This window comes from Cupressus sempervirens, chromosome 3 (assembly GCF_028749045.1).
Source record: "Cupressus sempervirens isolate cs-2001-9-10 chromosome 3, ASM2874904v1, whole genome shotgun sequence".
NCBI classification, from domain to species: Eukaryota; Viridiplantae; Streptophyta; class Pinopsida; order Cupressales; family Cupressaceae; genus Cupressus; species Cupressus sempervirens.
Genome location: NC_143120.1, coordinates 754000179 through 754025379, shown reverse-complemented (window position 1 = coordinate 754025379; position 25201 = coordinate 754000179). Strand labels below are relative to the sequence as shown.

Genomic DNA, 25201 nt, shown 5'->3' with positions numbered 1-25201 from the left:
TCAGGACCAGAACTATGAACATTTTATTAAGTTGCTTGAATAATTTACCAGTCCTAAAGAAATCACGTGCAACTCTAATCAAATTGACTTTTATAATCTCCCAGAAGTGTTGAAAGAAGGCTGGGGAGAAACCATTAGGCCTCGAGGACTTGTAAGCTTTCATAGTGAAAATAGCTCTGCGAACTTCCTCCTTAGTGACAAGCTACGTAAGCTTCTCATTCTCCTCTGCTAAGATCACATTGGGCATGGACTCAATCAACCATTGCCTATCCTCCCTATTAAAGGCCCTGTGCTCCTCCTTATAAGAATTTTTGAAGTAATTGCTAGCCTAGCTCCCTATCTCTTATGTTTTTGTTAGCTTTATATTATTATCATCCATCACAGCATGAATAATGTTTCTTCATTTATGGATGGAGGCTGATCTATGGAAAAAAGTTGTATTTCTATCTCCCAACTTTAGCCATAAAACTCTCAATCTTTGCTTCCAGTAAGTTTCCTCTTTGATCATTGTGTCCTTCCACACCCTCATATAGTTTTCCTCTTCCAAAACCATGTCCTCTGAAGCCAAGGCCTCCCCCATCACCTTTTGGAGCTTCTCCAGCTTCCCTTCCACCTCCTTCTCTGTCTTAAAGATATCTCCAAAGTAACTTTTTTTCCATGGTTGAACATTCCTTCTCACATTATCAAGTTTGGCCAGAGTCTGAAAATTATAGTTCCTTCCACTCTTATACCCCACCATTCCTCCACTCAAGAACAAAAGTCTAGATGAGATTGCCACATTATTTCATATCTAAAAGGTCTTGGGCCCCCTTGCACCACCTCTTTCCAATTAAAAATAATTGGGGTATGATCGGAGACCATCTTAGGTAATCTCGTGAGAGTAGAAAAGGTAGCCCATCATAGCCAACTAGGACTAGGAGTTTGTCCAGTTTGACTTGAATAAGGTCAACCCCCTTTCTATTATTCGACCAAGTAAACTTGACACCACACATCTCCATATCCATCAATTCATTTATTTTTTATGAACTAAGCCAAATCCATCATACTATTAGTAAAATCCACTGCTCCTCCAACCTTCTCAGAGGGATATAGTGGGGAATTAAAATCGCCCATGCAGAAAGTGTTCCTAGAATGGGACAAGAAATTAGACAATTCCTCCTAGAGCTGACCTCTTCCTTGCCTTGAGTTAGGGGCATACACATTAATGACATTCCAAGTCTTGTCATCTTTCCTATGCTCTGTAATAAGGTAATTTTTAGAAGAATGTACGAAATTCCCTTTACCAACACTAAGGTTCCAAAAGGTAGCCACACCCCATGATGCTCCCTTTGCTTCACTATCGTAAAAATTGGCCCCTGGCCAAATATAACTCGCAATACTTTATACGTTAGCCATGGTCGCTTTGACTTCTTGAATTAGAAAGATATCAATCCTTGTATTAGATAGATGTTGCTTAAGTGCAAACTACTTTTGAGGGCTATTCAATCCCCTCATATTTCAAGATAGAATAATCATTTCTACCCTTGGTCATAGCCTCCAGGGTAGGTTGCCTGCCACTAGCCACCTCCCTTGCCATCCGTTTCATTCTTCTATTCTATTTTCTCAATTTCCCAACATCTAACTTCAACTCCTTTCCCCCTTCAGATTTCTTTGAAACTCTGTTCTGCCTTCTTTGAGTTTTCCATTTCCCCTCCTCTTCCCCAAGCGGGAAAGCAAAGGTAGTGGGTTTTTCTATCATCTTGGTAGCTAGGGAAACATTTTCACTCCAATTAAGCACTCGGGGCCACCTCTTTCACTTTTTTTGCTCTGCAACTTTTTTCACGTTTTTCCTGCTCTCCTAGTGTTTGAATTTTGATGGGTTGGGTTGGGTGGGATCTGCCCAGATCTGCAACTTGTTTTGACCTCATCTGGGAGTTTTCTGGGTGGAGTGGATCCCAAGCATCCTTCTGGTGGGGACCCTATGGAGTCTATTGTGCTTTTGGTGGATGGCTAGGAGAAAGTCGTGAGCCCTATACCAACTCAAGGTTGGAAGGACATAGTCCAAGGAGAAAAGATGACTCATGTACCCCTAGAAGCCCCCAAGGTGATTAGTGGAGATGAGGGGTTAGAAATAATTATTTTGGACAACTTGGTCGACATTGTGTCTACCAACCTAAAACTGTGCCTGGTTTTTTTTGCCTTCTGCCCATTAATTGAAATGGTTAGGAAGTGGGTAAGTCAGAAGTGGAAAGTGAAAGGGTGTGTGGCTATTTTAGTGATGTCTGGGGGGCTCTTCTGCTTCAAATTTACGATGATAGAAGATATGACTATGGTTCTTGCTAGGTCTTGGTACTATGGTAAGCATAGTTTGACGATGGCTAAATGACACCCTGCTTTGGACTCGACGAAGGAATTGAATAGGCTGGCTCTTGTCTGGGTCAGGCTCCCAGGTCTCCCTTTGGAGTCTTGGGATGAAAGGGTCCTTAAGTCGATAGGGAATTCCTTTGAACACTTTGTGGTAGCGGACATGGTTACCTTTCAAAAATCTAGACTAGTTTTTGCAAGGTTTAGTGTAAATGTAGTGATTGGTGCTGCACTACTTGAGTCCATTGTGCTGAGCTCTAAATGGGGGAAGAAGGTGCAAATGATAATGTAGGGCTTTTCTGCCAGAGTTGTTCAATGTTTGGACACTTGTTTGTTGACTGTAAAAAGAATAACATGCCTCCCTGGAAGGAAGATGAGAAAGTGAGGGAAAATGAAATAGAGGAAGTACTAAAGGAAAAGGAGGAGGTAGAGATGGCAGAAAAGGTGATGAAGGTAGCAACATCTCAAGAGGGGCTTAAGGAGGTGGTTGTGTTTCCCTCTGATGAGGAAAATATTAGAGCGATAGAACTAGCTGAGGTCTCTGAGAATATTGTAGAGCCAGGTGGGTCTTTAGCAATGGTGGAGGAAGGGGAGATTGTTGATATTGATGGCGGAGATCCTTTCCCCTTTTTGCAAGATATTGAGGATCTTCTAAGAACCCCATGAGTACAAGATTGTTAACATCTCAAGAATAGGACTACACATTCCCAATGTTAAAAGCATACGAACTTGATAAAATAAATATTCCTCAATGTACTAAAAAATATATATTTTTAAAGAAAACAACTTTTCTCTTTGCCTATTCTCAAATTTTCTTTATTTACTAGACATATACAATCCTATAAAATGTCATTATCATTTCCATCGTAATAATTTCCATCGAAAGAGGGGGCTGCCCTTTGATAAATTGGTCACCAACCTCCCTTTTCCACATAAAGTTCGCATATAGAAATGGGTAAAAAGCTACGAAAATGGTCAATACTCCACCGTAAGAAAGGGCAAGAGTAGAATTATTCTATTTTCTAACACTAAATTGAGCTACTTCATAAAAGGAAAACTTTATAACGATACGTGTCTCTTTGGATCTGTGGCAATTTGTGTCCGCAACATGCGACAAATGAGGAACCAGCACGTGACGGCTTAAGAAGAAATATCTTCAAACACATTACTTATCATCTTTCCTCCCGTCTGCTCAAGCCCATCGAGGGTTAACTTTTGCCCTTTTATATATCTTGCTTGTTTTGATCTGCATTTCTGATTGCACGGTTGGCCCGATCCTTAAATTGGGCGGATTCTTCGAAGAGGATTAGCGTATCGGTTCTACGGCTCTGTAGAACGCAGGTAAGAATTTGATTCACATGAGATTTTCTTTTTCCTTTTTCGGAAAATGAATCTTTTGGTTTCATTGCTTAATTTGTCGACGAAATTGTTGTATGGATGGCTCGCTATGGATCATGTTTTCTGCGTGTATGCAGTTTGATGTGTCTGGTGAAAGAATTGGGATTTTTGGCGAGGTGGAAGGGAAGAGATCGGGATTTAATGTTTTATCTAGTTTTAATTTTGTATGATTGATGTCAAATGTCTGTGAAGATAGCATATATTTTCATAGAGAATGGTGAAAGTTTTGTTCTGTGTGCAATCTTTTGATAGGATCATTTTTTTGACCGGCGTGGCTGTGGATCTATGTTGTGCATCCTCATTCCGTTTGGGAATTTTTTTATTCATTTGTGAGCTTTGTTTTGGGGGAAAAGTGGGGCTTTACCTATTGTGGGTTTTGTCGCCGTATTTGATTAGAGTTAATTCTTTAAATCTGTGAAGGTTGCATTTCTTTTTCATTTGTTAGAATTTTGTCCAGAGTTTATGTTTGGGGATCGGACGAGTATTTATAATTGTAGATCTCTATTTCGATATGATAGCTTTGACATCATTCTCTAGGTTATTATTTTTAGAGGGATTTTATCTTTTCGACGAGAAAATAATCATTTTTGCCCTTTTCTCCTCTGGTACTTGATTCTGAAGAATAAGTTCAGGGAAGATATCCGTTATTACATTTTCTTAATCTTTTTAATGTTTAAGTTTAGAAAGGTGTTTATTAAAGGTTTAATCCATAAGGCAAATCTTGTGCGATTTTAGCAATTGATTTTGGGGTTCTAATATTGTGCGACTTGGGTCAAAAATCGAGGTTTCTGTAAAGTTATGATGTTTGTTGGCAGGTTGCTGCTGATTGTGTTATCTTAGTTGAAAGTTTATGAATACATTTTTCGTAGTGATTGATTTTATCTTTTTTCTATCATCCATTTTGTCCATCTTTTAAATTTCCATTGCATTTGATGGTGTTGTTGGTATACGAATTTTAAGGTTCAGTGCACATAACAGAGAACAGACGGTATTATGTGACTGAATGGTAAAATTTAGCTAACCAGACAAATGATACGTATTGTTCCTAGTTACTTAAAATCTAGCGAAATCTCATCCCCTAATATGCTTGAATGTGCCAAATTTTGAAGACTCTAGTCCAAAAATGTGTTTTTGTTGCGAGCTAGTTTTTGGAGTTTGCATTAAGCTAACTTGTTTCAATGAATATACTCTGTCTTGATTTTGTTTTCGTGTTTTCTTGATTGAGCTCTTGATGATTATGATATCTTCTGAGAAATAAATTTACGGCATATTTTTTCTCATGTTTACGAAGTTATAACGTTGTATGATGCAATCTACTAATTTAAATCAGGCAGTGCATAATGAAGTAGGAGGCATTGAATTTGAGAATGAATGGTAGATTTAGCAATAAAAACAAATGGATGGCAGTGTCCTCTGCTAATTAAGATCCATCTAAATTGAACCGATTATCAAAAGCTTTCCTTAATAAATAATCTATCTGCAGGAACATGGTATCTTTATAGTCTAACTGAATGGTGTTATTTATGGGTCTGCAGTTTTTGATTAAATTTTACCAATCTTTCTTTCAAGTATATGGACATGATCTGATCTATCAGGAAGATGCACTTGTCATAATTTTGGTGAATGGTGCCATGGCATGGTTAAGTATTTTTTGATAGGAAGTAATAAACCTTTTCGGGAGTCATCAAATTATACAGTTTACAATATATTTGTCGACTTTTTTGTTAGCCTCTGGAAGTCCTTTTTGGCAAAATTAATTAATTCTTACCAGTTTCTTGATGTAGAAGGGATTGTTGCTTCTGCAAGAAGATTTTGTCCAGTGACACCTGATAAATTATGGGAGTTGAGATTGACGGATCGGATAATGTTAAAGATCAAACAATCTCAAAATCGCTGAATGTTGATGGGGAGAAAACTCAAAAACTTGAATTAAATGACATGAAAGCATTTTCTGGTTTTGAGGCAGCTGAAGCACCTACTGGTGCAAATGGGTCCCTGAATGTTCAGGATCAAAAGCAGGACACTGTTGTAGACAATGGGATACCCGTAAATGTTAAAGATGAGTGGCCCGCCCCAGCAAAAGTTCACCAGTATTATTTGGTGAAGTTTCGATCGTATGATGATCCACAGCTGAAGTCAAAACTTGACCAGGCTGACAAAGACCTTCAAAAGAAAACTCAAGCTCGTAACCAAATAACTGAAGCATTAAGAGCTAAAAGGGTCTGTTTTTAGTTCTTTCTCTTTGTGCCATTTAATTTTAGTAATGTTTATTTTCTGTAGATTCAACTATTGAATCCCAGTCGAACTTTAGGAAAACGCAAAATGATTGATGCGACAACTTTTATAGACTGTCATACAATTAGCTACAAAGTAAAACCAGTTAAAATGCACGTGCAGCTTGAGAGGGCTGAGCTTATTGAGAAATTGAAGCCTTTGACAACTACTGAAAAAGTTTATAGGAAATCACTGGAAGAGAAGAAAAGAGAGTTGGAGCCCCTCCAGACAGCCTTGGGTAAATTCAGGAATGCAAATGTTGCATCAAGAGAGAGAGGTCAGGGTTTGTGCTCTTCCGAAGAGGAGCTTAATAGAAGGGTATGTTTTTACTTTGTTAAACATCTGTTTGGTTGTTATTTTGTAAGTACCATTATTTTGGTTCTTAATGTTACATCCTGTGCTAGAAATTCAGATACAAAATAGATTTAGAGAGATGCCAACGTTCTGTGTTGAGTGCTACTAAAGCATCACATTCTTTTTTCTTTATTGACCTGGTTGTAGTTTTCTCTTTTTTTTTTTTTTGTCTTCAACAGATACAAAACTTACAGTTTAGAATAGAGCATGATAACAATACATTGCCAGAGGAGAAGCAGATGATTAGAGAAATAAAACAACTTGAAAATACGAGAGAGAAGGTTATCGCTCATGAAGCAATGCAGGCTAAACTTCAGGACTCCATGGGAGAGAAAGAGGTTATTCAGGACCGATTCAAAGTATGTGTCTCTGTATACTGATATTCTTGTGCACTGAAATGCTTGATTTTGATCAGGCTTGCTTTTGGTTACGCCTTTTGCCTGTTTCTGTTTTGGTCTTGTAATTATTTTTTTCCTTTAATTTCCCGCATTATAAATCAGAAAAACAGAATGCTATATTAAAATATTTATTCTGATTTGCAGGTCTTGGGAGAGGATTTAGATGCATTGAGAAAGGAGCAACAAGGTGCCTGGAATAGGATTAAACCCCTTGAGGAAGAGTTGAGGGTTATTGATGAAAAATTAAACTCATTACAAGAAGAGTTCACTGTTGTAAATGGAAAGAAACTGAAGGCTGGTGATACAGTTTTCCAACTGAGAAGAGAGTGTGATGCTGCGGTACGTTGAGTAATTTTGCCTAGGAAATTTGACATCAATTGAGCAGTATGATCTTTTATATTTTTTTCTTGTCTTAATTTAAGATTGGTTCCTTTCAAGGGTACAAGGTTTAAGCATGACTGTCCTTAGTGGTCTCAAGCACATTTCTCCCTGTGCTACATGGGGCCATGTCCGAGGAACGGGACACTCCTGTTTAGGACTCGACAGCCTGCACCATTTGGTGCATTAACATAGAAATGTTTACATTTTTTTTTTTATAGCTAAAAGCCCCCAAAGAATCTTGAAGCGGGGTTTCTTATGTAAATTACCTCATTGTATTACTTTTCAAAATTCCAGCTTTTTAAAAGTTATTTTAATAGCTGTGCCCTCGCCACCCCCAAAATCTGTGCCTCTTGCTTTGCTTGAGACCGTGTCACTGTGTCTGCCCCACCCCGTTATGGAAAGGTTGAAGAACACCGGTTTCTTTTTCTAAATCAGTCTTGTTCTAAAACTTTTCTGATTTGTCTTACTTCTGCATTAGGGTAATTGTGTTCTATTTGCAGCTTTAACATATATAATTGAATTGACTCTATTGGTTACTGCAAGCTTTTTGTTATAGGGGTCACAAATTTATATAATTGTCTTATTAAACCAACAGAAGCAGTTTTCTAATAACTTTTATCTTTTTGAGCTTTCAGAATGCACCATTTTTTCAATATCGTTCTCTGCTAACCACGGCTAAAGGTTTGGCTTCTACGAAGGACACTGCAGCATTAGAGGAACTTTCTCAGAGTGAGGTAGAAATTTATTCTCTCAGGTTCAGAATCCAGATTGAAGACTGCAACTATTTTTCACTTACTGCAAATTGAATGATGCATCTACAGGTTGAGAAGTTCATGTCTCTCTGGAAGAGCAGCTCAACATATAGGGAAGATTATATAAAGAAAACTTCTCCCTTTCTCTACAATCGACAGCTAAGCAAAGATGGCAGGACCCCAAACCCTGATGAAAATTTTTCTGTGCCAGCTGGAGGGGAAGGTGTGGCATCAAGTTTTAGCCGGGATAATCAGAAGAAAGAAACTGTGATTTTAAAGGCATCCAGTTTTTTGGCAGAAAATGGCCTTCCTGACTCAAAAGGAGATCCAAAAGAAAATTTTCAGATAGCTGTATCTGGCAAGGGGAAAGTGCCTGCAAAGCGAAGTCATACAATTGAATCTGAAACTGCTGTAGAATCAGATGCGATTCCCAATGACAAACCTAGTACTCAAGATGAACAGGATGCAGTCATTATGAAGGAAAAGAAGAGAGAAGAAGAAATTGCTAAAGCAAAACTAGCTCAGGAAAGGAAGAAGAGGCAGGCAGAAAAGGCACAAGCTAAGGCTGCAGTAAAAGCCCAGAAGGAAGCTGAGAAAAAAATGAAGGTGTGTGTCTGAACTTTGCATGGCATGTTAAATTTTAATAAATTAGTGGAACTGATTTTGTTTTTATCATCATTGTTTCTAGATGTTGGTTTTATTCACATGAATCTTAATGATGCCCATTTTAGATGCAGAAATGCTAGTTATGCCAATAAAGTCCTCTTTCTTTGGACATCATTATAGTCTTCATCTCAGCATGTGAGTTTGACATTGTGATAATGAAAAATGTATTTGCTTAAAATAAGCAAACATGTGTAATGTTTGCTGAAGGTTACACACTTGGTGTACATTTTAGTCTTCACTTTTAACTTCTTAAGATATTTGAGCAAATCCCAATTCTTCTACAACTTGAAATCGTAGATATGTTTGTGCTGGCAATATGCCAGAAGTAAACATTGGTTTTCAGATGCATATGCTCTAATTTTCTACCCTTGTGTATCTGAAGAGTTCTTGTATCCTTGTTGCTCATATAACGTTGAACTTTTATCTTTGGAATTTTCTAGTCTCCAAAAGTAGTTTGTTTTTCAGAGTCTGAAACCTTTGGAATTTCGTAGTCTCTAACAGTGGTTTGGTTTTCAACGTCTGAAACCTTTGGAATTTTGTAGTCTCCAACAGTGGTTTGTTTTTCAAAGTCTGCATTTATGTGTTTAGAGAGATTTACGCTATGCTATTTAAATTTATTTGGTTTGACCCGATAAGTACATAAATTCTCTTTGATTTCAAGCTCTGATACACTTTTATTTTGTCTTGATTGTTTTTGGCTGCTTGTCTTACTGGAATTGCTATGATAATTGCCATTTCATTTTTTGCTCACTCTGCTGAAATTTGTACCTGTTATAATATTATCACACGTGTATGCTCTTAAATCCCTTGGGATATATGTCCAGTAGTCTGTAACTGACAACTTGCTTTGCACCTGCTGGAAATTCTCAGCATATTTTTTTTCTCTCTAAGCTTAGTTATACATCATATATCGTTAGTCTTTTATTGTTTTGTTAAGCACACAACAGCTTTTGCTCATGTGAAATTTGGTATTTATAGGAACGTGAAAAAAGAAGTAGGAAGAGAGCATCAGCGACACAGACTGCGGAGTCTGAAGTAGCAGCAAATATTGAGTCCGAGGCTGCAAATGATGCTGATGAGCTGGTACCAAAAATATCTGAAGAAACAGAGCAGCAGAAAGAAGTTGAAACCAGTAACAAAATCAGGTCAAGAAAGAGAGACTTCACAAGCAAGCCAAAAGTAAAGGTCTCTTTTCCCAAATCAGCTCTGAAAAAGAAACAATCTTTAACTAGCTGGCTTTGGGCAGGCTTGGCTATTCTGATGGTGTTTCTGCTCTTTGCAATTGGTTATTATTATGTTCTCTAATTTGAGCTTTTACTTTTGGAGAGAGGTGAAATTACATTTCGTGGATTTAAATCACCAGGATATAACGAGATATATCTGTAGTTTGTACCATGAGGAACCAAGATTTGAATAAAACAATTTTGAGTTCTCATTCTTCTGGAAATACCATAAGAAAACATTTGCGGAATGTCGGCAGTTCTTTTTGATTTGGATAATATTTCTCCCCGTACCTGAAGAGAGGGTTACTTTCTCTGAAGATCATTGGCTGTTTACTCAAATTGTTTCATGTCTGGATAGCTTGGATGATATATTGTCTTACCTGAAGCATAAATAAACATTTTTTATTTATATTTATATTTTTCCTTTCTTGATTAAGCAGTAAACCAAGTTCCGTGTGGGATATGCAAGATCTGTCGTCCAGTTGAGAACTTATGCTACTGCTTTCCCTACAAACCTGACCCGGATTTTAATATTGCAAATTTTCCCAAGCTCAACATAGAAGTTTATAGAAGTACACAAGTAAAGTAGGTATGTGAGAATTGTTACAACTTATTTTACAAAAACTCTTAATACATGGGAAACAACTAGCTTATTTGGTTTTAACATAGATGCTAGAGGTACTTGAAGTTTCTGTTCGAAAGGGCAGAACTTTGAAGCTGTATCAGCAAATGTTCGTAAGAGAACAGGATATCGGAGATGCTAATGCCCCCATCGTGAGGTAAATGAAGTATCTGTTTACCATTTCAAATCAGACTTGGAGGAATCTACTAATCTAGCCCCGAATGTGTATGACATGGTTTCTTTCGATTCGTCATCTTCCCTCAAAACCCAAGGTTCTAATCATCATATCCTTCGATGTGCTTATTTTTCGTTTTCCCAGCGAAAACACATTGCCAAGATAAATGTGCTTTGTTGTACGTTGTCATAATCGTAGTAGTGGAATCATCAATGTTATTGCATGTTGAAGAATACTTGTGAGTCTTCCATGTTTAAACCATGCACCACATACCAACAGTGTCTCAATAGTGAAAACACATGGCTACTGAAGGTACCAGGAGGTTGTGTAAAACTATATCATCATTTGATTTTGCAATTTTATATTTTTAGGTTGCACAATCACACGATCAACCTCGTGTTTTTGGCTTCTTTGTGAGACATAGCTTATAAATTTATGGTCCACACATTTTGAGTTTAAGTTTGTTTGGATTGAGCTGAAGACACGAGGGTGAGATGAAAGCATACAATGTCTGTCTGCCTATACATATATATACATGTCTACGTCTGCATGTGGGTATGCTCCACAAATTGCAAATGGTGCATGAATAGATTACATGAGTAATACAAATACGTTGGGTAACCATGTATGTCAGATAATCACTAAATAATTAATATAGTTATGAATCAAATCTTCCGTTATAACATGTTGCTGCTCCAAATACAAATGCGTGTTAGAAAATGAAATGAAAGCTTTCAACAAAAATACTTAAAAACACGAAGCTTAAAATGTGATATACAAGAATGATTGAATTAGTCCTTGTTTGAAAAGCCTTTAAGGACCTCAAAATATAGGAGTAGTAGATAACTAATTCCATGAATAAATTAATTAATTCCAATTTGAAAAGCAATCAGGCACCTCAAAATATAGTTGTAAGAGGGCAAAGTTTTTGTATACTTACAATTTCTTTCTGAATGCCAAAGACTGCAATTGTAATATTAAAGAGACCCTTTTTATCCAAATAGGTGCACTTATTATGAAACAATGTCTTCTTAAAACCTACTTATCATGAAACAATGTCTTCTCATAACCTACTTTCTCATGGAGCAATGTTTGTTCATGAAGTAGTTGTGTCTTGGGTTTAACACAAATTTTTCACAAAAACTATACCCATCATTATTTGTTATTTTTCACAATTTTCTTTCACGAAAACCATGATCCATTGTTTATTATTATTGTATTATTTTATTATTTCATCTGTTGCTAGTAAAACCATGATCACTTTATTAAAATGCAAAACCATGGTCACTTAATTAAAATGTTTTAGTTAAATGTAACAATTGAAGACGGTGATCAAATAAGCCAATTAATACAATATGAGACATGGATGCTGAACACATTTCCAATTCCCATACTTACACATACACTTAATATTTTTAATATAATTCTAAATCCCCAATGCTTCGATAGAAGATTACTTTACTAATTTATGATATACTTGTTTATTTGTGCATCCTTTCACTCATTTTTAGCTTTCTTCTCTATTGTCTTGATACCTTGTCTTCGATATCTTATGCTTCCTCATTGTCCCAATTCAGTAACTTGGCTACCCATATTTTGCCCTTGTTTTCTCCACCCTAATTGATAGCATTGTTACCTCATCAACTCTTATGTGATTTTTGAAGGGAAAATGAGAGGACCTAGAAAGTCATCTGAGGTCAGTATGCACATCATGTATATAATAGTTTTTTGAATAGTTTTCAATAAGTAAATACAAGTGCATACTACTATGTCATAAAAGTGGAAACATATAGTTGATTTCCCATAATTAAAACCTTAAGGCCCCGTTTGGTTGCTGGAATATGAGTGGAATAGGAAAACGAAATTAGAATATGTTTTATATTCGCTGTTTGGTAAGCTCAATCGGAATTGGGAATAGGAAGAATAGGAAGACATATTCCAATTTTGCCCCTAAAATGAGCATATGTCTATGCCAAAAAATATCTGTTATTGGAATAGGCCATTTCCATTCCCATTCCGATTTTCCATTAAAAAATATTTTTTAATTTAAATTTTTTTTTTTTTCAAAATTAAAAAAAAATAAATTTTTTTTTGGATTTTTTTTTTTACTTTTACTTTTTGAATTTTTTTTGTTAAATTTTTTTTAATAACATTTTTTAAAATTATATCTATTTGTTTAAAAAAATGAAAATGAAAATGAATTAACTAAAAAAATAATAAATTAAAAAAAAAATTAGGAAAAATGTTTTTAAAAATACAAAACTTAACCTTATTCCTATTCTATTTTTGTACAACCAAACAATAGATTAACATATTCCTAGTCGAATTTCAAGTGCACCAAACATGATTGGAATTGCCTATTTCTATTCCCATTCCTCATTTCCATTCCCATTCCATTTTTCTATTCTAATTTTCTATTCCTATGCCAGCAACCAGTGATTGCAATTTATCAATCTAAATAAATTTCAATAGCATCACGACATACATATTATTATTTTATAATCATAAAACTAGAAGAATGAGATAGAATAGAGAACACAAATATTTGTGGGGAAAACCTTTCCAGGTAAAAAACCCCACCCGCCAAACCATCAAGCTAATGTATTATTCAACAAGAAATTACAATAAAATTTTAGCTGTCACATCGAGATTTACATCTTGCTCCATTCTACCGAAAATTCGGCAGTATAACCTTGTGCATTTAATCTCTCTCTCTCTCTCTCTCTCTCTCTCTCTTAATTCTCTACGACAATGTTTTGTACTATAGAGTTTTCATACAAGAGGACATTGTTTCTAAAGCGTCTACATTCAACGCATCTACAAATTATTTTAGAAACTTTCTTATGCACAACCCTTGCATAAAACAAAGCATAAGAGAATAAATTGCCAAAAAACAAAAATTTTCTTGTTTTCTACTCCAAGTCTATTCTTGTGGAAGAATTCAACTTCATTTAGCAACTTTCCAAGAAAGCACAAATAAAACAATAAATCGTGGTAAGGTCGAGTCACCTTATCCCAACAATCTCTCACTTGATGAAGACCTTACAAGATTCAAATTGATGAAACGATATCATCATAGCCATCCATGAAACAACATTAATCATAACATATGCTCTTGTGCTCCAACTATACACCTGTTCAAATAAAAAAAGCATAGGATCCATATGATAACAAAGGCTACACACTATTGCCACCACTCCACTATGCTTATGAGCTACACAGAAGTTAAAAAAAAAAAACTTCTTAGCCCAACAAAACTATGAAGTCATCCTCCAGAAAACAAGATAAAATATCAACCAAGACAAAACCAAACTGATTGGTCCAATCCAACTGATAAACCCACAAGATTGAAAATAACATCCATAGTAAATGCTAAGCCATCCAATCACCCATACCTCGAAGATATCCAACACCAGAAAACTCATGCCAACAACATAACCAACCCATAAAGTGCAACCTCAAGCTCTATGTGCAAACCAGTCGATGAAGACCAAACACATACAAGAACTCCCACTACATGGGTAATGTCAAATTTGAAAAATCAAAAACATATCTAGTCTACTAATAACAACACAAAGAAAGTGCAACCATGTAGTACCAAGCACCATCCACAAAGACATGCAAATCCTGTAGCAAAAACACCTCAACAGACTCTCATCCAATCTCCAAGGCTCTCTCATGTTCTCCACATCCAACAAAGAAAAGAGATTAAAGAACCACCCTATCATCACAAAAAATGATGAAGTACAAGTGATAACAAATGACCACAAAAGAGTGACCACCATAGCTCCAACAGATCTCGAAAACAATGTCATGTGAACCAAACATCCAAGAAGTTGACCAAGACCAAAGAAAGAAATTGCAAATCATAAGCATGTAGCATGTCCTTCAACAAACTCTTCTAAATGTCAACTATGCCAAGTATGATCTCCTTCACAATCCTAAGAGAAAAGTCACAACAACACCCAAAATTGTTCAAAGCTCAAGAGATCAAACATAACACGATATCATGAATCTACATGGATGTAAGCCTCTCGAAGAAGATCAAACAACTACATTCCCATTTTAGGAAATCAACCCACTACCATCTCCTATTGTCATCATAAATGAAAATGCACCTCAAGGAGATAATCATGTTATCCATCTCTCATAACGAATCCTCCATAACCATCTAATTGCAGCTCAAGATCTATGAATATGAAAGAAAAGATAAAGCACTTGAAAGTAACATTGTGCAATACCTCTCAAGTGATAAACTACTGAGTAGACCAAGAGCGGGGAATGAGAATGCTCCTCCAAGATATGCAAGTCACCCTGTGACTTATCCAACAACAGTCTCCTCATAGGTCTCTATTGAAATCACATCCAACAAAGGTATAGGCTCCTTGGACTTTCTGTTCAAATCTCATCAAGAGTATACATCTCAACAACATCTCTCATATCAAGAGAACTCTAGCCTCACCTAAGTCTCCAAGTATCTAGAAGCACCTATAATCAATCGCTCCCTACAAAACTCCACTGCAACATAACACTGTCATGAAGTATCAAACAAATGATCAAAGTACTCATTACTAATAAACTAAACCACGATCAATGTCAAAGCTCCAACCATGGAATTAGGAACATAAACATGACATCATGATCTAAACCATCTCCTCCAAAAGAGATAACATGCTCCATGTGATCATATCAAATAGCTGTATCATGTCACAACTCTAAACTGGTAATAAAGAGAAAACCATGACATAAAAGACACCATGATAACATATCAAAAAAAAGCATAAACAACTTCTCTACTAAGAACCCCTTGAATCCTAAAGATGTCAACATCTCCAATCACATGAAGATACCATCTCCAACTAGTGAACCAATAAATGTGAGAGAACCTTTTGCAACAACAGGATCTAAGGCATCCTCCAACATCTACAACACTAAAGAAGATCACCCATCATCATGTGATGCAAAATATAGTTACTGCTAAAGCTCCCATTGAAACTTGATACCAAGCTCTTCAAGCATATGGCACACCATCTCCCGAATCTAAAAAATGAGCCAGGCTTGCACATCACACCAAGTGAAACCAAGATTTCTAGACTAAGGAAATTCACCATGCTATAAGACCCCATAACTGATTATCCAAATACTCACTTATCATCTATCCTCTCATCCCAAAGCAACCATACCAATGCACAAGTGACCACAAACAAGGTCAGCTAACAAGTCTGCACGAACATTGAATCAAATTTGGTGGATATAGATAGTCCACATCCAAGTTATCCCCACTGCAACTAAATGGGTGACCTACCCACATGATTGCATAACTTGTAGATCTAATCATTGCAACATGCAAACCCACTATCACATTAGTGACATGTACAAGTGAAATCAAAGAGAATAATCATGTAGACAACATGACTCAAACACCAAATCAAGCATAAATGTGATTTGCCAATTATGTCCACATCGAGCACCAAAGTCTAGGAATCCAACAAAACATCTCCATAGAAATGTTGAGTGACTGATCAAGTACCAACTTCTACATCAAGAGAAAGAAACACACCTCCTCTCACCATGCACAAAGCATGCATGCATGTGGAACTACAACTATATTATCTAGTACCACTCTAAAGGAACAAGAGTCAAGAAAATAGGTCTTCAGTAGATCCACAAAAAACCACAAGTTTTTATTTTAGCATGCCAAACCTTCATAAACATTATGTTTAAGAACACCCATGTGTCATGCCCAAATTTTCTTGAACAAGACACACACATACACACACATACTCACATGCAATAATAATATTCAATTTTATTTCTTGGAAACAATTTAAGAAATAATTAAACTAAAATATATATTCACAATATTGAAAATTTCTTTCAAATATTACAATCATAATTGGATACTTACATCAATTTACAAATTACATGAAGATCTACTTCTGATATTTTACAATACATAACTTTTACAAATGTGCATAATTAAATCATCTTCAAATCTTCAACAGAAAGTGAAAATCTTCCAAGCTTTTCTTGAACACATATCCATTTAGAAAACTTGTACAAAACAACCCTGTAAACCATAGAGAGCTCACCTCCCAACTTAGGTCTCTAAGAGACCACCCACCGAGCTTGGAGAACCAAGACCAACCAGGTAACAATCAAGCACACACATATAAAACAAAAATAGATGATACAACATTTAACACCCCTTTTGAGCTTACATAGTAGGTTACCAGAGAAACCAATAGAATGGGTGAAGGTGTGCCTAAAACCCCGAGGAGAAGCCAAATACAAAAAACCAAATTTGCCTTCACAAGGCATACAAAATAAATACCAACTCTCACAAAATTTCTCTCCTTATCGCCCCCCAAAGTACATAACAAAGTACTAGCACATGTAGCCCATACTACATGCTTATCCCTCTTCCTTCTAGGGAAGAGACTCTGCACTCAGGGGATAGGCCCAACTAACCCCTTCACCCGAAGGCCACTTCTTCCCTCCCAAGTGTGAGTGATGTCCTTCCACACCCATAACATCACACTCTCAAAATCAAATGAAAATAAGGCAATAGAAATTCATCCACACCCAACAATACAACAGGGACAATGAACAACACACATATGCATCTGTAGCAAAATTTACACATCTTTTATTCAAAAAAACAATACAACACGTAATTTCCAAAACATGGCAAAAACTCCAACCTTTCTCCAAGCTATGTAAAATGAACTGATTTGAGAAGAGCCCTCTATCCTTCCTTAATCCAATCTCCAAAATCAAAAATCTCTAAAACTAGAGAGTGGGTGAATGCCCAACCTATTTTCCAATTTCCCTCTAAAAGATAAACATTCCTAATTTTTCTCCATCATGAAAGAGAACAAACACTTAAACTCCACCTAAGTTTCCCTATTTGGTTCGAATTATCAACTCACTAAAGATAAGGTGGGAATCAGGGTAAGTCTTCTTCCATTTTCGAAATACTTAAAAAATGAGATTTTAAAAGTGTTAGAAAAGGGATTTTAACTCTAGTGAAGCCAAAATTAAAGCCCTAACATATAGTACTAACATGTAGGTAACTTAATTTCACTAAAAGAACACTCCAAGACTCAAACAAAACCCTCTAAAGTCACCCTAAACTTGAAATCCAAAATTTAATTTAATTAAAACCTTCATAAGATATTTTAGGCAAGTAGATAAAAAAAACTTAAAAATTTCTAACTGGTTAGGAATAAGGTTGGCCAATATCTCAAACTGACTTGCCACTAAACACATAACAACACAAGTGTCAAGTGACACTATAAGTATACATTTAACTTTACGAGTGGCAAATCAATTTTCACAAAAAAAAATCTAATCTAAAACATCCATTCACATTACGTTCACAAAGTAAAATACTTAACAACGAGGTTAAAATCTCTTCATTAGATCTAACCTTGGCAATCTCAATTAATACAAAGGTATAGTCTTGGTTCTCCATTTTATCGTGGATATTTCCTGCACACTTAAACCACATATCAGTAGTCCAAGATAAATAAAACATATGCATATATAAATCCTCCATCAATTCTATATTCATAATTGAATCAAAACATAAGGTATTTCTCAATTGAATAACATTTTTCCATTTCTAATGATTGTGCATATATAATACTACCATTATCGAACTAAACATGATATGACTTTTGCAACATTTCATGATTTATACATACATACATACATACATACATATAATAGTCCAACATATAACAAGGTCTCAAAATATAAAGTATCTGCAATACAAAAATATAAAGTATCTAAAATGCAAATAAACTACTATGATATGCTATTATGGGCCAAGGTGAGGCCTCACATCATGCACATCCACACCCACTTCTCATTTGGAAGACTCAAAGTCTGAAAAAAAAATACCAAACAACTAAACCCATAACAATGGATTATCACAAATAATCATCACCATAGATTCTTTTAGGAAAATTTATAAACCCCTTAGATTCAGTGAACAAGAATCCAAGCCATGCATGTATAAGCATCCAAGAGGAAAATATAGTATTGGAACTCCAGGCCCACTTTTAGACCAATTCCACAACCACTACTAGTACATGCATTTGAGAGAGATAGGCTATCCAGAAGCTTCTAGATCATCCAATGATCAACTCCATAACCTCTATGCATTATAGGTAACAAAAGAGACATCTTCCAATACCAATGCATCAGGAATTATTCTACTATCAACCAAGAGCTCCAAATCAATATCAGTTCAACATGACCAACTCTATTTTCTCTGTCTTCACTATCCTTCAAGAAATGTCCGTTGTTTCCTGAAAAGTAAATCAACTGCAAGACTTCCACTCATCCAAGGATTAATTATTAGCCAATTTCTTCAAAAAAAATCTTCAAGCTCTACAAGCTAAGAAATCTTAACAAAAGAAATACCCTAACTAGAAACATTGTGAATCTTCACATGCAATTCAAAAAATTGAGCTCTAATACCAATTGAACTAAAAATGGGAGCACCCCAAAAAGTCATATGAGATCAGTATGCACATCATGAATACAATAGTTTCTTGAATAGTTTCCAATAAGCAAATACAAGTGCATACTACTATGCCATAAAAGCAGAAATATACATAGTTGATTTCTCACAATTAAAACCTTAAAGGAAAGTGATTGCAATTTACCAATCTTCATAAATTTTAGTAGCATTACAACATACATATTATTATTTTATAATCATAAAACTAGAAGAATGAATAGAGAACACAAATATACATGGGGAAAACCTTTCTAGGTAAAAAAACCCCACCCTCCAAACCATCAAGCTAATGTATTATTCAACAAGAAGTTACAATACATTTTTAGCCTTTACATGGAGATTTACATCTTGCTCCATTCTACAAAAAATCAGACAACATAACCCTATGCAAATAACTTCTCATCTCTCTCTCTCTCTCTCTCTCTTCTTAATTCTCTACAACAATGTTTTGTACTTATAGAGTTTTCATACAAGAGGAAATAGTTTCTAAAGCGTTTACATTCAATGCATCTACAAATTATTTTAGAAACTTCCTTATGCACAACCCTTACATAAAACAAAGCATAAGAGAATAAATCACCAAAAAATAGAAGCTTTTTGTTTTTCTACTCCAAGTCTTTTCTTGTGGAAGAATCTAGCTTCATTTAACAACTTTCCAAGAAAGCACAAATAAAACAATAAATTATGGTAAGGCTAAGTCACCTTATCTCCACAATTTTATTAGTTGAGTACATTGGATTGACATGAAAGACAACATATAAGTAAAACTGACATCGGATTGCTTAGGGATTGTATTAATAGAATCCATTCTCATTTGTGTGCATATGCCTTCACCCTACCAACCATGTTTTCCTTACTATCTCAATTTCTCCTGTATTCTATTTCTTCCTCTTTAACAACATTCCACAAGTTCGTACAAGATCTTTTACTAGAAAAAGTATGTTACAAATAGGCATTATTGAGAGAGGGGAATATGTATTTTACAAATTTTTCCCATTTATGATATCATTAACAATCTCACAGTTTGCATAAATGAATAAACTAATTAAGTTGAACAGTAAACACAATCATAAACCAATGCAACACATAACACCATATTTTGTTAACTATGGAAACCCTGACCAAGGGAAAACCCTGGTGGGGATGGTACCCACAAAATGATGTACTAATCAAAAGTATCTTGTGAAAGATATTCACCTTGTTAGGAATCTATTACATCCAAATAGAGGATTAGGCCTTGTTAGAAGCCTCAACCCTATTCAAAGTGTTGTTTTTCTAGGATCATTTCTTTAAATGTAGTAACATTGCCAATGTGATTGATGTCTTCCAAATGTAGATTTGAAGACTCCTAAATATGAGAGGAGACATGTCTCTATTGTTAATCATCATTAGTAAATAAATAATCATATGTATAACTCATCTTTAAGCATATATGTAATATTAATATATTAACCATATATATATATATATATATATATATATATATATATCTTAAAGATAATTTACCATCAACAAGGTATCTTATGAAAAAATTGATTCGATAGAAGCTACAACCTTAACAATAAAGTTATGTCCCCATAGAGACATGACTCTATATGGCCAAAGGCCAAGTAGTGTCATGTCCCTATGGGGACATAATTGATCGCCTTTGGTGTATAAGCAAATACAATTAGTTTGCTTCTTAATTGACAATCATGTGATGGTAAAACAATTACATTTAGGAACCCGATAACATAATAGTCTCTTCTGAATATAAGAGCTCAATTAGTTAAGTAAATTCATATATATATATATATATATATATATATATATATATATATAAGACATAAAATAATGTTCATATAAATCATGAATACAAATACTCAATGTAATGAGTATATCACTTCGACTGATGCTACACTTCAACAAAAAGTTGATATTACAATTATAGAATGTATGCAAGCTGAGCCCACTATCCAAACATGCAATATACAATGATATACAAAATATAAAATATTAGATACAAAAACTTCTTGACAACTTCTGATATCTTCAATATCTGATATGACTTTTGAAGCTCGCTGTATCAACTTCACATACTTTGTCTTTTACTGCTTTACCATCAAAGTTCACATTACAAAACAATCACATTCTTACCACAATAACCACACTTAACTTTGCATTCAAGAACTTTCCTTTATACCATATTATTTGATAATAGTTAGCAATGTCAGCTTTCATGCTTTTACATGTTTGCCAAAATGCAAAACCATACCTTGCCAACTTAGGGTTAACATCTAGGATTTTGTCCATAATTAGTCAAGTAATTTTTTTGGTAAACAAAACAATTCCTTAACATAAAATATTTGATTCCTTAATTTTTTCCTATTCAGTTGGCTCATTACTGTTAACTGGAAAAATTGTGATAACTCTGTTTGTACTGCCTCACGCTCTCACTTGTAGTATCTTTATAATTTGCACCTAAATGGGCATGTGCCAATAATGCCTCTGTGACCTATGCCAATCAAAACTCTAATTGTACTGCCAAATAAACTCTGTGATACTTAGACAATTTTTAACGTCTAATTGCCAAATTGTATCTTCATACTTTTCTCACTTCATATGACTTATATGTTGTCATAAATGAAAACCTCATACTATCTAACCCAACCAAATTGCCAACAATCTCCCCCTTTGGCATTGATGGCAACACATGAGAAAATTTGTTAAGTCCCAAAAATCAAAATTTCTAAACTTGTGAAAATCTTCACATTACCATTACAAAATTTCAAAATGTCAAAAATGAGGATAATTTCTATTTATAGCATCATACTTCCTTATATCTCCTCATTACATTATACTCCCCATTACATATACATAATTTTCTATACATATTTTCCCTTACTATTCTACTTTACATATCCAATTTTTCCTACATAACTCTCCCTCTTTGACATCAATGACAAAGGTGAGGTAAAACTCTATATTCAAATCAAAATTTGAAGTTCTACCTTTATGTCTGTTGTATGGATATTTGCAGGATGCAATCTGTAAAGTTATTTTTTTAAAATAGATAATTTCATGTCCCATTTATCCTTGATTGCATCTGATACACTTAGTAATGCACATAATCCATATGATACAATTTCTATTGTATTCAAATATGTATATGCAAATTTCTCATATGATGCCTTGGTTGAAAGATATTCATCCAACTATCTCTGGACATGATCAATCTTTAGAGTAAGGTGCTCTCTCAATAATGAAAATCTTTTCAATATCCATTCTTTCTTCAGCTTTAATAGTCCAATGTCATCATGGACTTTGTTGATTCTTCTTTTTGATGCAGGAACATCTTGCATTACAAAATAAATGGAGGTGTGATACAAAAAATAAATTAAAAAAATTGAAGAGAAAGTGATGAAAATTAGAGGGAACAAAAAGAAAAATGGAGAGAAAAGGCTTTTTCATTTATCGAGGTGCATGGGTGGCATAAAAAGAGAAATAAGAAAAATAGTTTTTATTTCATATATCGACATGTGTAGGTGGCATCTTATAATTTTGTGGAAAGTTCCTTAAATCATGCATTTAATATTTTTTGTGATCCACAAAGGCAATGCAATTTTCTAATTGGCCACATGGTGGTTCTTAGTTGTATTTGTGTGGGAATTAAATATTTGTTGTAAGGTAGTTGCATTTACCTTTTATTCCACATTGGTTGTGTTTGTAACATCTTGGGTGGTAAGTGCCTAATTAAGAAAGACATATGAGCATTTGTAATCAATCTCTCAAGATGTGATCTCTTCTTGCATAGAAGTTTGGAGAGGAGGAAGCAGAGGAGCGAAGTTTGAGAAGAGCTAGTAGCTGCAGCTTGGAAAACAAGGAGATTGGTTGGTGGCTTGCAAGCACAAGTTAAAATTTTCCTTGGAGGTTTCCACTAGAGTGTGGATCTTGAGGATCTTGCAAAACTATTAGTTGCTTTGTATTTGGCCATAAATGGGAAGGCCTTATAGCTCGACACATTGCATGTAATCAATTATTTTATGAATAAAGAGTCATGTTTGGTATCAGATCTTATTTATTGCTTGTGTTTCCATTGTGTGGTTATTTTCTTGGGGCTAGGGCATCTCCTTTGGGGATTCTCTTGCCTTGTATTGCATCAAGTGGTATTAGAGTGAAGGTTTTCTTGAGCGTGTAGATAGATTGCCAAAGTTGAGGCAGTTTGCACTAGGACCTGGGGTGAAGATTATCTTATTGTGATTAGATCTGATCAATCTTGTGGTGGATTGTTCCTTCTGAAGTCCTAGATATCTTTGTTGCGAGGTGGCAGATCGTGGTTCTAACTTATGATCCTAGAGGACTTGTGGATGGATCGATGGTTGCAAAGATGAGTATTTGATCTTTTTGACTAGAAGTTTGATCTAGTTGGTGATTGTTAAGAGTGTGGATTTGTTGCAGAGGGTTTGTGAAGATCTTGGAAGATGCCTCCAAAAAGATTGGACCCTAGGATGATCACATATCTCTATGATGTGGTGGAGAAGAAGATTTCAGAGATGTCTACTTGGTTGGAAACTAGTTTGACCGATTGAGTTAAGGAAGCGATAGTTGAGTTTCACAGAGATTTATGGAGCTAGAGTCTATCGACCGAAAAGAGAGTGGTCAGGCCAATTAAGAAGATTATGGAGAGAAGAAGATAATTTTTTATTGAGGAACATGTAAAAGATGACTTCACTAAAGCTAACGAGGTATGTATGGTTGGTTTCATTAACCAATTTGTGGAATCTGATATGAAACCTACAGAGCAACTTGTGGTCATTGTTGAGATATCGAAGCTCATAGAAGAGATTCCTAACCTTGTTGAGATTGGAAAGGAGATTTGTTTTCATGATTAGTTGGTTGGATCTAACATGAAAATTGCAGAGCATCTTATTGTGGATGATTAGATTTATGATTATGGGGATTTACATATGGATGAGGATTTGGATATGGTTGTTGATATGGATTTGCATTTATATGTTGCTACTGAGATGATTGAGGATGTACTAGTTACTGCTAATATGGTTGACATGGATGTTGTTGATGTGGTTGAGGATCTACATGATACTGTGGATCTCTATGTTCCTGATTTTCCTAAGTTATAGGGATTTTTGATGAAGCATTATGTTTAGTTTGTTCCTGAGAGTGAGTATAATGATTGGGTTGTTAAGAGTTATTTTCTTTAGATATTTTTATGGATGAAGCTGAGATGGTGTATAGATTTTTTCTTTTGTCTGTGATGGATTGGAAACCTTTGGTGAAGATGAAGTTGGTTGAAAGAATTTGTTTTGGCATCAAAGTATGGAACATACTTTTCTATCTACCTGGGGAGTCTGATGTAGGAGAATCTTGCATTATGAAATAAAAGGGGGTGTGATATTTAAAAAAAAAAAAACTAGACGAGATAGAAAGTGACAAAAATTAGAGTAAAAATAATTTAAAAATAGAAAATGGAAAAATGGAGAGAAAAGGCTTTTTCATATACTGAGGTGCATGGGTGACATAAAAAGAAAAATAAGAAAATAGTTGTTATTTCATTTATTGAGGTGTGTAGGTGGCATCTTAGAATTTTGTGGAAAGTTCCTTAAATCACGCATTTAATATTTGTTGTGATCCACAAAGGCAATGCAATTTTCTAATTGGCCACATGGTGGTGCTTAGTTTTATTTGGGTGGGAATTAAATATTTGTTGAAGGTAGTTGCATTTACCCTTTATCCCACATTGGTTGCGTTTGTATCATCTTGGGTGGTAAGTGCCTATTTAAGAAAGACATATGAGCATTTGTAATCAAGCTCTCAATGTGTGATCTCTTCTTGTATAGAAGCTTAAAGAGAAGGATGAAGCTTATGAACAAATTTTGTGAAGAGCTAGTAGCTGTGGCTTGGGAAACGAGGAGATTGTTTTGTGGCTTGTGAGCACAAGTTTACATTTTCCTTGGAGGTTTCTACCAAAGTGTGGATCTGGACTAGCTAGGGTTTGGGTTGGATCTTCAGGATCTTGCAAAACTATTACTTATGATTTTTTGCTTCTGGATTTGATTGTGTATGCTTTTTTGACATCAACGGT

General features: G+C 35.1%; 1 protein-coding gene across 4 annotated transcripts; it reads left to right on the top strand.

Moving 5' to 3' along the window:
* Nucleotides 1-3543: 3543 nt before the first annotated feature.
* LOC149569015 (proton pump-interactor 1-like) lies at nucleotides 3544-10037 on the top strand. 4 transcript variants are annotated; one of them, XM_089821828.1, is made up of 8 exons: nucleotides 3544-3684; nucleotides 5529-5961; nucleotides 6139-6333; nucleotides 6549-6728; nucleotides 6912-7106; nucleotides 7784-7882; nucleotides 7970-8506; nucleotides 9545-10037. In XM_089821828.1, the coding sequence occupies exons 2-8, from the start codon at nucleotides 5578-5580 to the stop codon at nucleotides 9869-9871; spliced, it is 1917 nt and encodes a 638-aa protein (XP_089677954.1). In that variant the 5' UTR covers nucleotides 3544-3684; nucleotides 5529-5577; the 3' UTR covers nucleotides 9872-10037. The 4 variants fall into 4 exon arrangements, with proteins under 4 accessions (XP_089677954.1, XP_089677953.1, XP_089677955.1 ...); XM_089821827.1 differs by having other exon boundaries at nucleotides 5526-5961; XM_089821829.1 differs by having other exon boundaries at nucleotides 5513-5961.
* Nucleotides 10038-25201: the final 15164 nt, after the last annotated feature.

Bases quoted from the DNA above. Each gene is read 5' to 3' on its own strand.
- LOC149569015 (XM_089821828.1), top strand. From the start codon at position 5,578: ATGGGAGTTGAGATTGACGGATCGGATAATGTTAAAGATCAAACAATC. The intron at 6,334-6,548 runs GTATGTTTTTAC...TGTCTTCAACAG, and splicing joins AAGAGGAGCTTAATAGAAGG to ATACAAAACTTACAGTTTAG. The intron at 7,107-7,783 runs GTACGTTGAGTA...TTGAGCTTTCAG, and splicing joins GAAGAGAGTGTGATGCTGCG to AATGCACCATTTTTTCAATA.